This window comes from Podarcis melisellensis (assembly GCF_964234715.1).
Source record: "Podarcis melisellensis genome assembly, chromosome: 8".
NCBI classification, from domain to species: domain Eukaryota; kingdom Metazoa; phylum Chordata; class Lepidosauria; order Squamata; family Lacertidae; genus Podarcis; species Podarcis melisellensis.
In genome coordinates, this window is record NC_138540.1 from 73,762,233 (window position 1) to 73,782,441 (window position 20,209).

General features: G+C 44.4%; 1 protein-coding gene and 1 pseudogene across 2 annotated transcripts; one reads left to right on the forward strand and one right to left on the reverse strand.

Moving 5' to 3' along the window:
* Positions 1 to 2,772: 2,772 nt before the first annotated feature.
* On the forward strand, positions 2,773 to 3,723 carry LOC309375865 (G-protein coupled receptor 42-like; the record flags this gene model as incomplete). Its single annotated transcript, XM_081921784.1, has 1 exon — positions 2,773 to 3,723. One exon carries the CDS (start codon positions 2,773 to 2,775, stop codon positions 3,721 to 3,723), a length of 951 nt encoding a protein of 316 aa, XP_081777910.1.
* An 8,217-nt stretch (positions 3,724 to 11,940) lies between these two features.
* LOC309375224 (free fatty acid receptor 2 pseudogene) lies at positions 11,941 to 14,475 on the reverse strand (annotated as a pseudogene). Its single transcript, XR_014173511.1, has 2 exons — positions 14,329 to 14,475; positions 11,941 to 12,994 (listed from the first exon to the last, which is right to left on the reverse strand). The product of XR_014173511.1 is annotated as a free fatty acid receptor 2 pseudogene (transcript).
* Positions 14,476 to 20,209: the final 5,734 nt, after the last annotated feature.

Sequence of the window (20,209 nt, forward strand, 5' to 3'; positions counted from 1 at the left end):
TGGCTCTTTTTGGAGAGTAAACTTTCCATCAGTCAGCAGAGCATGCTTCCTCACTGAGTCACTGAATCTGTTTTCTCACCCTGGTGGAAATAATGCCATGTGATATGTCACTAAAATAAACATTATTTGAAATGCTTTTTTTTTTTTAAAAAAAATAATGATGGCCCATAAAGACTAAAACAGCGGAAGGATGAGCGGTATAGTTAACAATTGCAGAGAGTCAATAAACCAAAGAATAATGTATGAAATGGGGCAAAGAGAAGCTGAGGCATCAGACTGTATAGTCATTAGGAAATAACTTATTTTTTATTTTAATCAGTGATTGGTTACTCACTTAGAAAAAAACACTTCAAAACTGGCACACAAGGGAAGAATAACAGCCATAAAACAGGGATGGGGGAACTTCAGGCCCAGGAGGAAATGCAGCCCCCAAGCCTCTTGGAAGCCAAATCCCACCTCAACCCCAAGCTACACCCCTTCTCCCCAGGCACCATCCTTCCTTGTCTCCCTCCTTGACAGTTTTTACCAGGCTGTCTTTGCACCCTGATAATGCCCTTTGCTCGCTAAGATGCAGGATAGATAGGAATGTGTGAGTGCGTGTAGAAACTAGCCTACTTCATAAAGGTTGATGTTATATTTAGTGTTCTGACCACTTTTGCCTTGGGGGAATCTTTGGCTCTCCAGATGTTGCTGGACTACAGCCCCCCCATGATTGGCCATGTTTGCTGGGGCTGATGAGAGGTGCAGTTCAGCAATGCCAAAGCTTTCCCATAAAGGTAAAGGTACCCCTGCCTGTACGGGCCAGTCGTGTCCGACTCTAGGGTTGGGCGCCCATCTCACTCTAGAGGCCGGGGGCCAGCGCTGTCCGGAGACACTTCCGGGTCATGTGGCCAGTGTGACAAAGCTGCTCTGGTGAGCCAGCACCAGCGCAGCACACAGAAACGCCGTTTACCTTCCCGCTAGAAAGCGGTACCTATTTATCTACTTGCACTTTAGGGGTGCTTTCGAACTGCTAGGTGGGCAGGAGCTGGGACTGTTTGACGGGAACTCACCCCACTGTGGGGATTCGAACCGCCGCCCATGCGATTGGCAAGCCCTAGGCGCTGAGGATTTACCCACAGTGCCACCCGCATCCCAAGCTTTCCCATACCTGCTCTTAAAAGATGTTTTTTGGCTTTGGAGAGGCAGAATAATTCCCTACTGGCATCAAAGGCTCATTTGATATAATGTCTAGTTTGGTAAAGCTCCCAAAACAATTCCCCCCCCTTTTTAATAAAAAGGTAAATAAATGACAACAACAATGATGATGCAATAAATAGCAAAAGCAGAATGGCAAGAGAAAGCAATGGCAAATCAAAACAGTGAAAAACAGGCATTCACCTGGTGTTAAAAATAAACTGGGGGTGGTGACAGGCAAGCTTCCTTGGGGAAGAATTCCAGAGATGAGATAACAGAGCAGGCTGGTCCAGGTCATCAGGCCCTTAGGCGCTGATGGCGGGACCCACAGATTGGTCTCCAATGTGGTTCTTCATACCTGGCAGGTACCTTACAAAGTTTGAAATGTATCAAATCTCTTCACATATACAGTCATGGGAAAAAGAAACAAAATAAAAAAAATTCCATCCAGTAGTACCTTAGAGACCAACAAAGTTTGTTATGGAGGGACACGGGTGGCACTGTGGGCACTTTTGGCATTGGTGCTCTTGAAGACTGGGAGGGTGGTGCCTTCACCTCCTCCTTCTTCTTCATCAGGTGTCAGCCTAAAAGGCTCCTCAAGGGGATCCTTGATATTGGATTCAGGGGGCTCTTGTCTTCTGATTCATCCTCTCAGGTTTCTGTGTTTGGCACCACCTCAGAGTGGCGCTGTGGGTTAAACCACTGAGCCTAGGACTTGCCAATCAGAAGGTCAGCGGTTCGAATCCCCGTGACAGGGTGAGCTCCCATTACTCGGTCCCTTCTCCTACCAACCTAGCAGTTCGAAAGCACATCAAAGTGCAAGTAGATAAATAGGTACCGCTCCGGCGGGAAGGTAAACGGCGTTTCCGTGCGCTGCTCTGGTTCGCCAGAGGCGGCTTGGTCATGCTATGGAAGAGCTGTACGCCGGCTCCCTTGGCCAATAAAGCAAGTTGAGTGCCACAACCCCAGAGTCAGCCTTGACTGGACCTAATGGTCAAGGGTCCCTTTACCTTTACCTATGTAAAAGAGGGTGCACTTTATTTTTCCCATGACTGCATATATTTGAGCTTTATCTCAAAGCTCAAAGCTAGTAGCTTGGTTTATGTCAAATGTTAGTTGAGATTTTCAGGGATGCAAAATTTTGTAGAAGGCAAGAAAGCCCCACAGTCTTGAGCGCAGTTGATGCTTTCAATAATTTCCCTAAAGGTAACTCCAAATGTCCAAGGAGGTCTGTTCCTGCTTCCGAGTCACTTGTTCTCCCCACCCCCACCATTCATTCTAGGTGTATTTAAAAGCCCAATGGGCCATTAACAATTGCTGCTCTTGCCTAGCTTTCCGGGAGTTTATGGCTTTATTGCCTTGGCTCATGGTCACCTGCACCGAACAATCTCTCACAGTCCATTTCACCTTAAGCGCGGTTTGCTCCCTGTGTCTCAACTCTCTCTCTCTCCGACACACACACACACAGCTCCTCAGCACTCAGCTTGGGACCCCTCCGGTACGACTTGAGAAGTTGCTGGAGAATGGATGAGCAGGTAGGCAAGCAGTGATTAAAGGAAATGCCTTTGGCTTGGCCTGCCCTCTGATCCCGATGCTATGGAAGAGTGGGAGACATTGGTCTCGTTGGTTGTCTACGGGGTTACCATCCTCCTGGGGCTGCCCTCCAATCTTCTGGCCCTCTATGTCTTCTGTTGCCGGGCCAAGGCTCGCCTGACCCCCAACCTCATCTACATGATGAACCTTTGCCTGTCGGACTTGGTCTTTGTCCTTTTCCTACCGCTCAAGATGTTGGAGATAAGCAAGGTGAACTGGGTCAAGCCAGACTTTGTCTGTCCCCTTTACAACCTGATCCACTTTGGTACCATCTACACCAGTGCCTGCTTCCTGACTGTGGTCAGCGTGGGCCGCTTCCTAGGAGCTGCATATCCCATCCACTATCAGGCTTACAAAAAGCCGTGCTACTCGTGCCTGGTCTCCTTGGGGATATGGAGTCTCGTCGGATTCCATGGGCTTCTCATCTTTGCCCTGGAGACCAACAGGGACATCCCGTCCAGGGTCTTTGAGAGCAATGGGTCCTCTTGCTACAGCAACTTCAGCAAAGAGCAGCTGGCCGTGTTGGCACCTGTGAGGCTGGAGCTGTCCGTGGTCCTGTTCTTCCTTCCTTTGGTCATCACCTCTTTCTGCTACGCCGGCAGCATCCGTGTCCTGGTTGGGTCGCATCTCCACATGAGAAAGAAACGCCGTGCGGTGCGGGTGGCCACAGCCACACTCTCCTTCTTTGTTCTCTGCTTTGGTCCTTACAATGTGTCCCATGTGGTGGGCTTCATTGTGATGGATAATGTCTGGTGGCGCAGTGTGGCTGTGCTGCCCAGTGTATGCAATGCTTTCCTGGACCCCTTCATCTTCTTCTTCCTCTCCTCCGCCATGGATGATGGGATCACTAAAGTATGGCGCTCCATGATGGAGAAGTGTAATTCCATCCGGCTGAAGATTGCTGTGGCCCATGGGAAAGGAGATAGCAGCCAGGGAGTACTTGCCATTGCCTGAGTTCCTTCTGGAGCTCAAGCATCCATGACCTCCAAAACCTTAGGAGAAATGCAGGCTTCAGTCTGGGATGGGACAGTACATTAGCCAGGATGTTGCCAATTCAGAAAGGCATTAGGAGAGCAAATGATCTCAGCAGCCATGAACAAGAGCACAGATAAGGTGCACGGAACATGGGTGTAGCTTGTTTGAATGTCATCATCCTGATTGTTTGACGGTCTGAGTCAAAGAATTGTATCTTCAGCATCCAGCTGTTCTAGGTAACGATAAACTAGTTTATTAGATTAACCTGCAATTCAGGTGGGACCAGCAAACGTAACAACGTTCTCATTTTTAAAGACACTACATGAAAATAGAGATGTGAGTCATGGAATGGGGGGCGATGAATGAAGGGAGGCGAATTGTGGATTGCATATGACTTAAGGGCTAATTAGGGTAAAATGTCACATTACACTGTGATTGATCTGATGTCTTTTTTAAAAAAACTTTTTGAAATGGTTGGGCCATAGCTCATTGGCAGAGCATATGCTTTGCATTCAGAAGGTCCCAGGTTTAATCCCCAGCAACTCCAGATAGGGTTGGGAGAGACAATGAACATCATTAGGCAATATTGCTATTTCCTGCTTTTCTGCATATGTGTTCTTTCGTTCCCGTCAGGGCCAGATTTAGGTTTGATTTAGGTTTAAGTTACTAAAGGTAATGGGGCCTTTTAGATGCCCAGCTGTCCTTTGTCAATAACAAATTGTCACTGTTTTTTGTGTTGAATATATGCTATATGGTAATTTATCGACCTAATCAGTATCTAAAGCCATTTGCACATAACAAAATATGTATTTGATCAAAGTAATTGTTGAACTGAAATACAATTTTAAAAAAGTTTATTAATAGTGAAATAAGCTCTAATTTAAAATGATTGGGGGCCCATTACTTACACCATAGGAGCCTACACAACACAAAACATTATTGCTGTATGTAGGTTTTATTTTATTTGTGTCTTATATTTTGGAAATGTACATCCATCCTGTTTTTTCCCCTTAATTTTTTTTGGGCCCCCCAAGAGAGTGGGGCCCTAAGCTATAGCTTGCAGCACTGGTTCTCCTATGGTTCCCTGATGAAGACAGCGGGGGGGGGGGATTATGCTGGTATAGCAACCCAAATTTTGTCACTTTACCCCTGTGATTTTTTTTCCAGGTTAAGGAAATGATCTCCCCCCTCCCCCCAGAATAAATGAACACAGAAACGAGCATTTACATTGTGCAAAAAACTCAAGTATAATGTGGAAAATAACAGTTAGGGGAACGTTAGGAAAAACGAGACAAGTTGCCATGTGAATGCAACCCTAAACAACTTTGCTCCCAAATAGCTGGAAGATTGGTAGAGCCCCCCCCTTGATATTTCCACTGCCCTTGGAAGTCCATTGGGTGGGAGACTTGCAGAGGGCATTCTCTGGGGCAGCCCCTAAACTGCAGAATTTTTATCTTTCCCACAGAGGTGTGCCTGGCACCTTCGTTGTATGTGATATAGTTTCATTACATGCTGACATCACACCTCTTTACCCTGAACTTTAGCATCTAAAATATACCAATATCAGAACCCACCCTATTCTCTTGATTGTAAATTGTTTTAACTGATTTTAGTATTATAAACTTAGGGGGCTGCCTTATATGGAGGCAGACCATTGGGATATCTAGCTCAGTATTCTCCAACACTGACTGGCAGCTGCTCTCCAGAGTTTCAGACAGGAGGTCTCTCCCAGCCCTACCTGGGATTGAACTTGGGACCTTCTGCATGGCAAGCAGAACATCAAGTGCTGAGCTACAGCCCTTCCCCATTCTTGTGTACGGCATTTTCATATTGTTGTAACCTGCTCTGGGGTCTTAAGGTGAAGGGCGGGTAAGAACACCTGTCAATGAATATTGTGAAACAAATGCCAGGACGACGTATTCTTCATCCAGAAAGTCTGCTTTGCATTGGGGGAAGAGTTGAAAGTCACAATTCCATACTTGCAGGTAGAAGTGATATAGTCTTCACGCTAAGCGACATCATGTGATTTTCCTGGCTGTGTGGCTCAACTCTCAGAATAACTCCATCTGAAGATAATGGCCCATTACTCTGTGAAACTGTCCTCCATCTGCATCTCAATTCATGTACGTCGCTTAATTCTTACAGCTAAACTGATTTATTTGTAAAACAAATAACTAACACATACATGCATGACAGGTTTAGGAAAAGATGCAACAAACGCTGTATTCCATCTGGGGAAATTTATATTTCTTTGACATGGTTCGGAATCGGAGATATGGCATTGTAGGTTTGCTTTTGTGCAAATTCCGCAATGTAAAGTGCACCTTTAGCCCCAGTGCTGTTAAAGAAGGTGCATTTTCTGCCACAAATGTCAGCCTTGGCTCCCCCTGATTCTCCATTTTCTCACGGTTAACACCTACTTAGGGGAAATGTGTAGCAGCACGATGTCATCATTTTGTCTCCCTGTCACCATTCCAATGCATTAGTTGAAACCGGGTAGGGAGGAGAGAGAACTGAAAATACACTCTGTAGTGATGCAACAGCTTAGGTTTCAGCTTAACTAGACATCACAGGAAGAGGAAGGGGAAGTAGCTGTGTGTGGCTGCTGATTCCAGCACGTCGACCATGAGATCTACCGAGCTCGTGGCCCAGTTCATATGGGAAAAAAATTCTGCACTGGTTTTCCCCCGAGTGTGCTGCTGAATTTCCAGAATAAGAGTGACTGAAATACTGAGAGCTGGCATAGCATAGTAATTTAGGGCACTGGGCTAGGACTGTGGAGACCAGAGTTCAAATTCCCACTCAATTATGAAGCTCTTAGCCTAGCCTACCCTACAGGGCCATCGTGAAGGTAAATTGAAGACAGGGAGAAACCATGTAGGCCCCTTTGGGCTTCTTGGAGGAAAGGTGGGAGAGGTATGTCTTAATAATACCACTAATTTATTAATCCCGTTATAAACTGCAATCTCAAGACATAAAATAATAAAAATGGTTAAAAACACAAAACCAACAAATATTGTTAAAACAAAACTGAAACCCCCACTGGGAAAGCCCGGGGGAGCAAAAATATATTCAGGGTAGTGTTGTGTTGTGGTTAGAGAGGTTAGAGACCAGGGCTCAAATCCTCACTTGGCCATTAAGCTCACTGGGTGACCTTGGGTCAGTCACTGCCTTTTAGCAGAACCTCCCTCACAGGATTGTTGTGAGGGTTAAATAAGGAGGAGGGGAATCATGTACACTACCTTGAGGTCCATGGAAAAAAAATGGGATATAAATGCAACAATCAATCAATCAATCAATCAATCAATCATCAATCAATCAATCAAACATAACAATATTTCAGCATTATTGTTGTTGTTGTCTTTAAAAATTCCTTCTGCTGGTTGCTGATGTCTCAACTGGGAACTTCCTGTAGCCGCTCAAGAGTTGAAACAATAGGTAAAAAGGTAAAGGACCCCTGGATGGTTAAGTCCAGTCAAAGGGAACTATGGGGTTGCAGCGCTCATCTTGCTTTCAAGCCGAGGGAGCCAACGTTTGTCCACAACTTTCTGGGCCATGTAGCCAGCATGACTAAACCACTTCTGGTGCACTGGAACACCATGACACCATTTACCTTCGCACTGTAATGGTACCTATTTATCTACTTGCACTGGCGCGCTTTCGAACTGCTAGGTTAGCAGCGGCTGGGACAGAGCAATGGGAGCTCACCCTGTTGTGGGGATTTGAACCCCCAACCTTTTAATTGGCAAGCCCAAGAGGCTCAGTGGTGTCGACCACAGTGCCATCCGCTTCCCCGTTGAAACAATGCACTCTGCTTCTTTCCAAAGGAGCTGTCCAAATTCTTATCTGGCATTATCTAGGGTTGAAACTTGGCATGGAAAAGAATGTCCAGGGCAAAGCTGTGGCCAGCCATGGCACAAACAAAGCCCTGGAGCAGTGTTGGGAATGTGATGTACCCCCATGTGTTCATCAAACAACGACATGTAGCGCACATGTCCGAAGAGTAGATGTGTGCCCATTTCGATGTACCTTCCTTGCTAGCTCCACCAGAGGAGGAAGAATCAAGGAGGGCTGTGTGACAAATCTTACCTGTTCAGTAAGCATGTGACGTAGAAATTAGCACAAAAACAACATCTGATAGGGGGGAAAGGAATAAAAACTCCACTGTTTTAAGTACTGCTAGTCATCTGTAGCACAGCAACACAGCAACACTCTCTCGCCTATAAGTTATTTTGTGTGTTTTTTACAAACATTTTACTGTCTAGTGACCTAAAGTCAATCTTTGCTCACCACAGGCAACCTGGTAAATGGTAATTTGCAAATTTGCTTTTTCATGTTTGTCTGGCAAGTCCTAATTCAATGATAAAGTCAGGATGGGGGTGGACACAGTTCACAACTCTGTGCATACACCTTTATTTTAAGTGAATATCACACACATAGTGAACAAGCATAGATGTAAATCTGAAGTCAATGGTTTGGGAAATATGAATTGCGTAGGTTTATAATAAAACTAGAACGGTGCGAATTTCTTCTCTTACCTCTAGCCCTTGCAGCTTGTTGACTTCTCTTCCCCATTCTCACGGTCAGCTCCTGTACCTCCTCTCCTTGCCTTGGAATAGCTAGATTTTGTAACTATCTTCAAATAGGCAAATGATGGGAGGGTACTTATATCATGCCCAGGTCTAATATTAGCCATACTTCAAGGTCTTTGAATTAATTCACAAAACTTTGACCAACTGAAGTCCAGGGTACCAAAGGACTGCCTGGACCCTTATATCCCAGCTTGATCCAATGATCCGAGTGCAAGAATCTGACAAAACATCAGGAAGAACTTTATGACAGTAATAGCTGTTTGACAGTGGAACAATCTCCCTCAGGAGCTGGTGAACTCTCCTTTGAGGTTTTTAAGCAGAGGTTGGATGGCCACCTTTCATCAATGCATTGCATTGGACTACATAACCCTCAGGGCCTCTTCCAACTCTGATTCTTTGATTCTATGATCACCGAGATCATCTGCAGGAGTTTCGGTCATTCCCTGAGTTGGTGAGGATAATTTGACATTGACAAGTGGAATGCTCTACTGATGGAGTGTCTTCCCTTTAACTTTCCACCATTTAATGAAAACTTTTCTATGCTGCCAGGCTTATGCAGACAGTTAAGAAAACATATTATTTGAAAGTTAGCTGACAATTTGAATGTTTAGGTGGTTTTCACCACACACACAAGCACACACGTTGTAAACCATGAAATTGCAGTATACAAGCATTTTTATAAATAAAACGAACGCAACATTCTTCCTCCTTTATTTTATTTCATATGCTTCTATGCTACTTAACACCAAAACAGTCTCCTATTGGTTTACAGAAAGGTAAAAAATATAACAGAAGCTAAAATAATAATAATACAAAATACAATACTGGGTCAAATAATAAAATCTCTTCCCCACAGAAAAATCACAACATAGCAGCACATATAGAAAACATCTTAAGAGTGAAGGCAGCATACCTGGCTACCCCTGGCTACCCCACCCCATATGATTCTGACAACAACCCTGTGTAGTAGGTTATGCTGACAGATAGCAACTGGTGAAAAGTCACTCAGTGAGTAGGATTTGAACCTTCTCCCCTGATCTCTTGCTTGGCACTGTAATCACTGCACCACACATGCCAGCCCAATTCTGACTTAGGCTCAGGAACAATAGAGTGGAAAGGATGTGGAATTTGATCAAGCAGCCCTGTGTTCTGGGAAGATTTCCAGGGTTTGCCTGAAAGAAAACAGATAAACCTTTCTGAAATGTGAATTGCCCACTGCAGTCTTGCACTGGGCAGGCGCACGAGAAGGTAGGTACAATCACTGGCTGCCCTCCTAAATTGATCAAATTGGCTGTTGTGCTTTTAACAGTGGTAGACTGTCTGCAGAAAGCTTTCCAGCACATGGAGGTGTATATTATCACCCGCTAAAGCTTCTGTTTAAAAAAAGCCAGGAGCAGAGGTAGCTTTTAAAAGGGGGAAGAGAGAAGCCTTTGTGTTTTGGGATGTTCTCTGGCACACACTCTGTTTAAATGGGGCACTGATGAGGCCCTATGGGATAGCTCAGGTAGTAGAGCATGAGAATCTTAATCTCAGGGTGGTGGATTCAAGCCCCACATTCAGCAAAAGGATCTTGCATTGCCGGGGTTGGACTAGATGAGCCTCACAGTCCCTTCCAACTCTACAATTCTGTGATTCTAAGGAGGTTTGGTGGGTGCCCATGTGAATTAATCTTCCACCTGCCATCATTTCCCAAGGAATTGAATTTTCTGGAAATCTTGACGTTGAGTTTAGCCACACACTCCCACCCCCCCAATTCCTGTCTTGCTCCTTGATCCTTTTGAGAAACAAGGGTGTTTTTGTTTACCACATCCACTAAAAATACAATCAATTCTTTCTGAGATTTTTTTTTAAATCTCTTTCATTAAAAACAATCCCCACATGCACATTCACTGCAGGTTTCCTCAAGCAACCAGCACATAAACAAATGCATACAACACTGCATAGAACTATATGCATAATGAATGCTAATATTTAGAAAACCTCCGCTGCAGAAATATAATGCCACTTGTGGCTTGACATTTCATACATGTATTATTTAAATTTATTTTTTTAAATTTTATCCATATAATTTATATGCTACATGTTAAAGGGACAAGAATGGTACACCATTAAAACAACCATACAAAAATATAAAACATGAAATCATCAAAAAGCAACATTATTATCAGGGTAGCAGTAACTAATACTGGTGGGAAAGCAGGAGAAGTAAAGAAAAAAAAAGTTCAAAGGGCATGGGGAGGAGACAAAGGGCCAAATAAGTTCCATGATTCTTCCAAATAAGATCATACTTGGCTGGAAGAAGGTGGTCCATCACAATCATTTAAATAAAAAAAGGCTACCATTTGGTCACAAAATCTCTCGGTGCAGCAGAGCCCTTGGTGATTTTGAGTTCATGATTAAGCTTCTCCAAGTAAACAAGGTACAGACCCCTTTTATGCCACACATCCTGTGTAAAAGCCAAGGCATCCTTCCAGCTCTGAATTATAGCCAGATGGGCTGCAAGCAGGAGGAATGTAATCAAAGGTGAGAACAATTGGGGTGCTATTTATTGTCTAACTTTGGGTTGCCAGCTATCAGCTTACCAATTATGGATGCAATTGTGGATGGTCCCAGCACATATGCCTATAAGTGCCCTTATCTGGGCAGCCCCACCAACAGGTAAAGTAAAGGTAAAGGGATCCCTGACCATTAGGTCCAGTCGTGGCCGACTCTGGGGTTGTGGCGCTCATCTCGCTTTATTGGCCGAGGGAGCCAGCATACAGCTTTTGGGTTATGTGGCCAGCATGACTACGCCGCTTCTGGTGAACCAGAGCAGCGCACGGAAACGCCGTTTACCTTCCCGCTGGAGCAGTACCTGTTTATCTACTTGCACTTTGATGTGCTTTCGAACTGCTAGGTTGGCAGGAGCAGGGACTGAGCAACAGGAGCTCACCCCGTCGCGGGGATTCAAACCGTCGACCTTCTGATCGGCAAGTCCTAGGCTCTGTGGTTTAGCCCACAGCACCACTTGCGTCCCTTCCACCAGCAGGTATTAGACCATTAACCCAAGGTGGGGGCAAATGTGGCCAGTGGGTGGAGAGAGTTCTCCCATGTACTGGCAGAGACTGATGTCTGTACCCCTGCATACTACTTGCATATAACCAGGCTTTTTTAAAAAAGAAAACTGACACCACATAAGCAGCTCAGACATGTGAGTTCAGTGCAAGAGGCAGTCTGACACAGGAAAAGTTCAATCATGTCAGAACTACCAAGTCCACCTATAAATCCATTTAAAACGGATTTCCCTCCATCCCTACTCTGGAGGTAGAACACCTGGAAATCACTGGAAGATGCAGTCTCATCCTTGATGTTTGCAAACGACAACAACTGAGATATTCCTGCCAGCCAAAAACAACCAAGTTTCCCCATTTTTAAGGTGATGTTAATTTCCAGTTCAAAATGCAGGTTGAAATGGTAAGTTCATGGCTTCAGATGGAAAACTTGCGTTGGGAAAATAGAACAACTGGCAGATTATGGATGGGGATACTGTTTGGATTTGAATGTTCTCTGCTTCCTGTGAGCTTAAGCACCAGGTTTGCTTCCTCGTGTGGCGTGCTTGCTCCAGACTGCTCAGTCATCTGATGACCCAGATCTTTGCTGAGTCGTAAAAGGAGTAGGGGTGGGAGCACCTGCCAGTCCACTGGGGAGATCTGAAGCTTTCACATGTCCAGCTCCTGCTTTGTTGTCTTCAGGAGTCTTGCAGCAACACAAACAGCAGGGCGACACAACAGCCTGGATCTTGCTACACATGCCAAACCAGCAGTTGCTGAAGGTTCGTCGGATGGTGTGGGAGGAGAAGAAGAAGATGATAGGGTCCAAGGTGGTGTTCAGGGAGGTGAGGAAGAAAGTCTCTACTCTCCAGGAAGGACTCTCCTTATTAATGAAGCCCACAATGTGGGAGATGTTGTATGGTGCAAAAGCAATGGCGAAATTGAGCAACGTGGCCACCGCCAGGCACACCGCCCGTTTCTTTTTGTGGGGAGGGATGTTGGGCATGGTGCTCAAGATGCAGATCACGTTGACATAGCAGAAAAGGGTGATGGCGAGAGGCAGGCAGAAGAGGAGGATGCAGAGCTCCAGCCGGAAAGGGAGAAGGATGCGGAGCTGCTCTGGGGAGAAGCTGTAGTAACACGTGGTGATGTTAAGGTCTGACGGGGTCCTGTTGTGGTATTCAACAGCATAGACAATGCTGGCACAGTGGGAGCAGGCCAGGAACCAGAAGAAGATGCTGGCTGCTCTTGCCGAGGTTGGCTTGCGGTTCAGCTTGTGCTTGACCGGATGGGCAACACAGAGATAGCGTTCCACACTGACCGCCATGAGGAAAAGGGTGCTGAGGTAGATACTGCTGTAGAAGAAGAAGTTGGTGAGTGGGCAAAGGAAGCCAGGAAGAGGCCAAGTCATGTCACTGGCAACCTCCACCATTTTAAAGGGCAGGAAGCACAGCAGGAAAAGGTCGGAGATGGTCAAGTTGCACAAGAAGATGTCGATGGGCACTGGCTTCTGCCTCACTTTCTTCAGGAATGCGTAGCCGGCCAGTAGATTGGAAGGCAAGCCTGTCAGGAAGGAGAAGGTATAGATTGCAAGGACAAGAGCCTTCTTCATGGGTGTCATCTCAGCTTCTGCAAAGGAAGGGTGAGATTATGAGATAAGAACATTAAGTGAGGAAAGCTGTCTCTAATGCTTAAAGTATCATTCCTCTCTCTTGGAACGCACTCAGTCTCCTTTATAGTACGAACTATAATGTTTCCCCAGTGGATAGATCTGGGGTGGTCAATGTGGTACCCTCTGGATGTCATCAGATCACAACCCCCATCATCCATTACCACTGGCCAAGGGGCTGGGTCTGTTGGGAGTTGGAGTGCAAAGCATCAGGCAAGTACAACGGAGGGATGAAATGGACAAATCCTTCCATCGCCATCACGGAACAGGCATGAGCTAAGCAGGCGTGAGCTCTGTGAGTCTTAAAGTAAGCTGGAGATACCACTTCTTTTTTTGTGGGTTGGTAGTTAAACTGCTGTTTGTCAGCCCCTTCAGTGAAATCTTTCAACGGCAGCTTGATGTGTGATGCAATGTTGAAGTTTTTGCAGCTCAAGCTGTTGCCAAAGTGCAAGAACAGTCTAGAGTTTCTTTTTTTATTTGTAATAAAAAAAGAGAATGCGTATCAGTTCCCAACTCTAACTGTGCATTGCAGTGCTGTGTTGTGTTGGCTGTCGCTTCATGTTGGGTTGGATCTTAATTCATTCATAAATTCAGTGACCCTGATTTGCATTGCACCAAGGAGGTGGCCCAGCTGCGTGTTGTGAATGGAGAGCAGATGTCTCACAAGGTAAAATATACTGGTTCATGAAAGACGCTCAGCTGGTCTCCCAGCTTAAACAGATGTGCTTCATAAACCCAAACCCCATTATTCCTTCTCAGCGCAAGGTCTGCCTTTGAGTATTCCCAGTTTGGGTATTCCACCTGCCTGAGGCCATAGTCACACCATACATTTAAACAGTAGGATACCACATTAAACAGGCAAGGCTTCCCCACATCCTTGTAGAAATTCATAGCCTTATCTACTGTGCATTTGTCTTGTTCACTTTTAAAGCTACCCAAATTGGTGGCTGTCACCACATTTTGCGGTAGGAAATTTCTTGGCTTGACTACGTGCAGCATGAAGAAATACTTTTTGTTATCTGCCCTAAATCTTCTCAGGCTCCAGCACTTATGAGTTCTTGTATTATGAGAGAGGAGAACAGTTCCTCTCTAGCGTTTTCTCCATACTGCACAAATTTTCCTACACCTTGATCATTCCCCGTTTACATCTAAAAGCCAACTTAAAAGCCCCCAAACATTGTAATTTTCCTAATATGGGAGTTGCTTCAACTTCTGGATTCATGTCTACCAATAATCATAATTCTAACTATTTCACTATATTAAGCGTTTCAAATTTCCCCCCCTCTAAACTTACTTGTGTTCTAGGGGATCAGTCACTCTGCTCTGTCTCCACGGAGGACTAGAACCACAACCTTCCAGAGATGACTCAAAGACCAGCCTGAATTCTTTCTTTCAAAAAGATGCCAGTGGGCATATTCACATGTGCCTTGAGAAAGTTGGAGCATCTGTCCAACAGACAAAAGTGCAAGTCCTTATGAGACAATCTGGAGGAAGTGAGGTCATTTGCAGAAAAAGGAACCCATCATAAATAGCAACAAATAGACTGGAAACCCTGCGGCAGAGGGGGAGGAAACTGATTTCAACGTCACTATGAAAGTCAACCATTGTGCAAACCTTTAATGAAACCCTCTCCAATCTTCTTTTTAACTAAGTTTTTCCATTTCCCTCCCCACTCCTCAACATGGCAGAATTAGATGAGTTCCTGTGTTTCTGGAGCAGTCTAGCTGAAAATCCCACAAGACCCATAATCGTCCATAATGAAATGTAGCCTTCCAGTACTTGCATCTAGTTTCTTTCTCTTCCCCATCTATGCTATTTGATTCCTTCATCACAATGTTTTGGACAAGATGATCCTCAGGATCACTTCCAACTCAGGCACATTCTTTCACCTTTGGTGGACGTGCCCAAGGATTAAGGCTTTCTGGGAGATGATATATAATGAACTGAAAAAGGTATTTAAATATACCCTCTTGAAGAAACCAGAGGCCTTTCTCCTGGGCATAGTTGACCAATCGGTGTTAAAGAAGGATAGAACTTTCTTTATGTATGCCACAACAGCAGCAAGAATACTTATGGCAAAATATTGGAAGACACAAGACCTACCCACTTTGGAAGAATGGCAGATGAAGGTGATGGACTATATGGAATTAGCAGAAATGACCGGCAGGATTCAAGACCAGGGAGAAGAGTCAGTGGAGGAAGATTGGAAGAAATTTAAAGACTATTTACAGAGCTATTGTAAAATTAAGGAATTTTAGAATAATGTTGGATTGGAACTAAGTGGTTTCTAGCTGTGATGGGTTAAAAGAATATGAAAAAATGGGTTTATATAAGTAAAAATCTAAGATTGTAATAATTTAAGAATAAGATCTGGGTAGTAAAAAGAGGGAAAGAAATTGTTGAATTAATAATGTGATTTGGAATACAAAAAAGGGTGGTATGAGGAGATCCGAGAAACAAGTGAATGAAAAATAAGGAGATGGAAAGATTGATTGTTTTTAACAATTTTTGTTTGATATTTTTTCTGTTTTCTGTTTTTTCCCCCTTTTATTTTTTGTAATGTAAAATCCTTAATAAAAATTATTATATATAAAAAAGGATCACTTCCAACTCTACAGTTCTATTATTCACTCTCAAAGCCAGCTTCTGCATCTCCCATCCCTGCTTGCAAGAACTGCCTTGGCAAGAAGTGTGTTTTGGAACCAGGTTCAATTAAGGAAATGAAGGAGGATGTTCTGAGCAAATTACAGGGAAATTGCTAGGAAAAGACACACTTTGTGGCTTTACGTTGCTGCTACTAGGACTTTTTTCTGCCTAACCACAGATAGATCAGAAAAGTAGCATCCTTCTTCTTCCACACCTTCAAAGCCATGTCAACAGTCCAATTTGTCCTGTAATGAGAGCCAACACCCCTTCACAGAGGCATGCTTTTGCTACATTATGCATCCTTTCTAACAAATTAACTTCTGTGCCTGCCCCAATCAGAAATGGCTGAGAAGTTGCAGATGGGAAAAAGTTGTATGTACCCCTTTCACAAAATATCCCCTTTGGAAACGATTAAAAAAATATTTTTAAGAGATGGAGGTGGAAGGACTGCTCAGTTTTGGTGCTCTTGGTTTAAAATTGAAAAATGAGTGTTCCATATTTCCGCAGCAATTTGTGGTATAGAAAAGAAAAATCATGAAAATACATCAGCATGTTTGCATGTTGTTTTCTATAATATATTCATTTTTGTGCACTTTCCCCTAATGTGTGTGTGTGTGTGTGTAGACAGAGTGGATATTTGCTAGTCATCTTCAAATATGTAACGTGCTGTTTACAGGGAAGATGGAACAAACTTGTTTTCTCCTGTTCTAGAGCTTGGACTACCATATTTTTCGCTCCATAAGACGCACCAGACCGTAACGTGCATTTAGTTTTGGGAGGAGGAAAACAAGAAAATAAATATTCTGAATCCCATAAGCCAGAACAGCAAGCGGGATTGCTGCGCAGCGATCCCTCTTGCTGTCCTGGCTCATGGGATAGCCGTGCACAGCCTCTCCTGAGCAGCGGGATGCAGGCTCCCCCTCCCCGAAGAGGCTGTGCATGGCTAAGGCAGAGAGGGAGAACTGCACAGCGCCCCTTTAGCGAAGCGGGAGGAGGAACAGAAGGAGCCCCCTCTGTTCCTCCTCTGGCTTCGCAGGACAGGCGCGTCGCTGAAGGAGCGCTGCACAGTTCTCCCTCTCTGTGCAGCGCCACTTGCTCCATAAGACACACTCACATTTCCCCTTACTTTTTAGGAGGATAAAAGTGTGTCTTATGGAACGAAAAATACAGTAGATGTTCCTCTGGGTCCCTTTCAACTCTACAACTCTACGATTCTATTATTCTATGTACAGAGCATCCTTCTCCCCAGGTTCTGTCTTTCAGGTTGTGCCACCACAAAACCACTTCCGGAAGCTCGATCTGTCTGCTGGCTGGAGACAGAAAATCACCTAAGCTCCATGGCAGACATCTCAGGAAGCTGAAACTTACAGCTCTTTCTAACACAGAGAAAACAAACAGAGAAGGAACTTGCAGTGCTGGGGAAATTCAAAAATCCTTTTAAAGCAATGAGGGGATCCTCATTAACTGTTCTTAAAGGTTCAGGGTCTTACACACAAGAGATACCTCAGTGTGGCTAAGACGAGGCCTGCTAACTGTCCATTATGGTAGCTGCTAACTGTCCATTATGGTAGCTGCTCTCTGCTTCAGCTGTCTTACTCAGCATGTACAGAGTCATTAAACAATACACACCAGTGGGTTACACAATGCTACTGTATGACAAATGATGCATAGGATAATAACAAACAGATGGCGTGCTGCTTTGACCACTTAGATCTGCGCAATGTTCACTTACTGCAAGTGCAGCAAGCTGGCTGTTTGGCATTAGCATGCAGCTACTCCATAATAATAATAATAATAATAATAATAATAATAATAATAATAATTTATTATTTATACCCCGCCCATCTGACTGAGTTTCCGCAGCCACTCTTATCAAGTGTTAAAAATGATACAGCATTAAATATTAAAAACTTCCCTAAACAGGGCTGCCTTCAGATGTCTTTTAAAGATAAGATAGCTGCTTATTTTCTTCACATCTGAAGGGAGGGCATTCCACAGGGTAGGGGCCCCTACTGAGAAGGCCCTCCGTCTGGTTCCCTGTAAGCTCACTCCTCGCAATGAGGGAACTCCCAGAAGGCCCTCAGCGCTGGGCCTCAGTGTCTGGGCAGAACGATGGGGGTGGAAGCGCTCCTTCAGGTACACAGGACTGAGGCCTTTTAGGGCTTTAAAGGTCAGCACCAACACTTTGAATTGTGCTTGGAAACATACTGGGAGGCAATGCACATCTCTCAGGACCGGTGTTATGTGGTCCTGGCAGCCACTCCCATTCACCAGTCTAGCTGCCATATTTTGGATTAACTGCAGTTTCCTGGTCGTCTTCAAAGGTAGCCCATGTAGAGCGCATTGCAGAAGTCCAAGCGGGAGATAACTAGAGCATGCACCACTCCGGCAAGATAGTCCACGGGCAGGTAGGGTCTCAGCCTGTGTACCAGGTGGAGCTGGTAGACAGCTGCCCTGGATGCCCTTTAATGTAGCTTTGGTACTCCCCGACTATTGACATTACAGAAACACCCTCACTGTATCGTTTTAGATACCCGCTGAGCACTTTTCTGTTTTGGCAAGCCAACCCAGCCACATGATTTAGTTACCTGTTGGGTGAGCTATATTTAAGGGGACAATGTGTAGTCATTTTGTTTCGCCTGAATCTAACACAGGTACACACAGGTACTTACACACAGTAAGAATCTGTAGCCGAGTCATACAGTGAAGCCTATCCAACCTCCAAATAAGAAGCAGCCTTTGAAGAATGATGCAGACAGAAAGTGAGAGACCTTGTGCTGCTGTTATCCAACAAACAAACAAAAGTTAAAACCAGAAAACAAGTTAAAAAGAATGAAAAACAGTGTCGTATATACAATAATGAAAAACAATTCCATATATAAAAACAATATGACCATTAAAAATTAATTCCATATAAAAGCAGTTGGAAATAGTTCCCACATACGTACACGCAGACAGAGGAAGGTCTGCTGAAAGAGGAAGGTCACTATTTCATGTCACTATTTGTATCAGAGACTTTTTCTCATAGTTCCCGTGACACTTATTCCATAGTTGCACAACAAGTGATGTTGCACAATCTTAAGAATAGGCACAAGGAAAAGAGTATTGTTCTCTGTTTTCTGGAGGAAGCTCTATAAACATGTATGCATGTCTGTCTTTAAGTACTTTCAGTTTCAGTTGTACAGTGGATGCTGGGGTTGCGAACATGATCCGTGCAGGATGCACGTTCGCAACCTGCAGCATTCGCAACCAGCATCTGTGCATCTGTGTGTTGCGATTTGGCACTTCTGCACATGCACAAAGCACAATTTAGCGCTTCTGCACATGCACGGCCGCCAAAACCCAGAAGTAACCCGTTCCGGTACTTCCGGATTTGGCGGTCCATAACCCAAAAAACCGCAACCTGAAGTAGCTGTAACCCAAGGTATAACTGCATATAGAGGAAGCTGGACTCCCTGGTGGTTTTATGACAGACTTTAGATTTCTGTATTGTATTTTCCTAGGGATCCTCCTCTTTTGCTGTGTCTAGCCTGCCTACCTGCTAGACCTACTTGGATCAACTGACGAACCTCAAGCCTGGGAGCCAAAAGCAGCCCTCCAGATCTCCCTGCCTGGTCCCTAAGATTCTTCCCCAGGACACCCCCCTTCCTCAACCATGACCCTTCTCCTAAGGACACACCACTCAGAAACTTTGTTTCACATCCTCATTGAGTGTTTTTGCTTGTCTGGACTGCTTCCTTAAATTCTGATAATCACTCTTGCATGCCTGGAGGAAGCTTAGAGTGTGATTCTGTGTAGAAATTATCTGGCTGTAAAATAAAAAACATAGATAGTGAAAATGCAGAAATTTGAAATGAAAGATAGAAACTCACAAGGAAGGTTTGAAGGAAGTCAGGGCCCTAAAAAGCCAAAATGTATAATATAAGATAAGAGGAGATATTGTTAAGTGGAAGTATTAATGTAAAACTAATAAAAATGATATGCAAAAAAGAAAAAGAAATTATCTGGCTGTATAAAGGTAAGAATTACATTCATTTTTCCATCCCTCTTTGCCTCTGGATTTGCCCACCACTGTCCCAGAAGGCAAAGTGGCCCTTGGGATGAAAAAGATTCCCCACTCCTGAGGCAGAGCAAGTCCTAGAATTTAGCACCAAAAACATTTTCTCTGTTTTCCTTGACTGCATTCTGTTTTGTACATTTCTGTTAGTGAATCTTAGCGAATTTTGTGAGTTCTGATCCAAGAGTGTTCTGGGTCATTTGTTCTTGCCTCTTGTTTGGACCTCTCAGCCAAGCTAGTGAAAAATGGTTTGCTAATCCCCTGCAGGACTTAAGCAAGCAAATATTATAAGCTGGCAGAGTTGTAACTTGGCATTCCAGCTGGCGCTCTCTCTCTCTCTCTCTCTCTCTCTCTCTCTCTCTCTCTCTCTCTCTCTCTCTCTCTCTCTCTCTCTCTCTCTCTCTCGTGCTGGAAGAACCCTACTGATTGTTGTTAGCCTCCCTGAGCCCAGCTTCGGCTGGGGAGGGCGGGA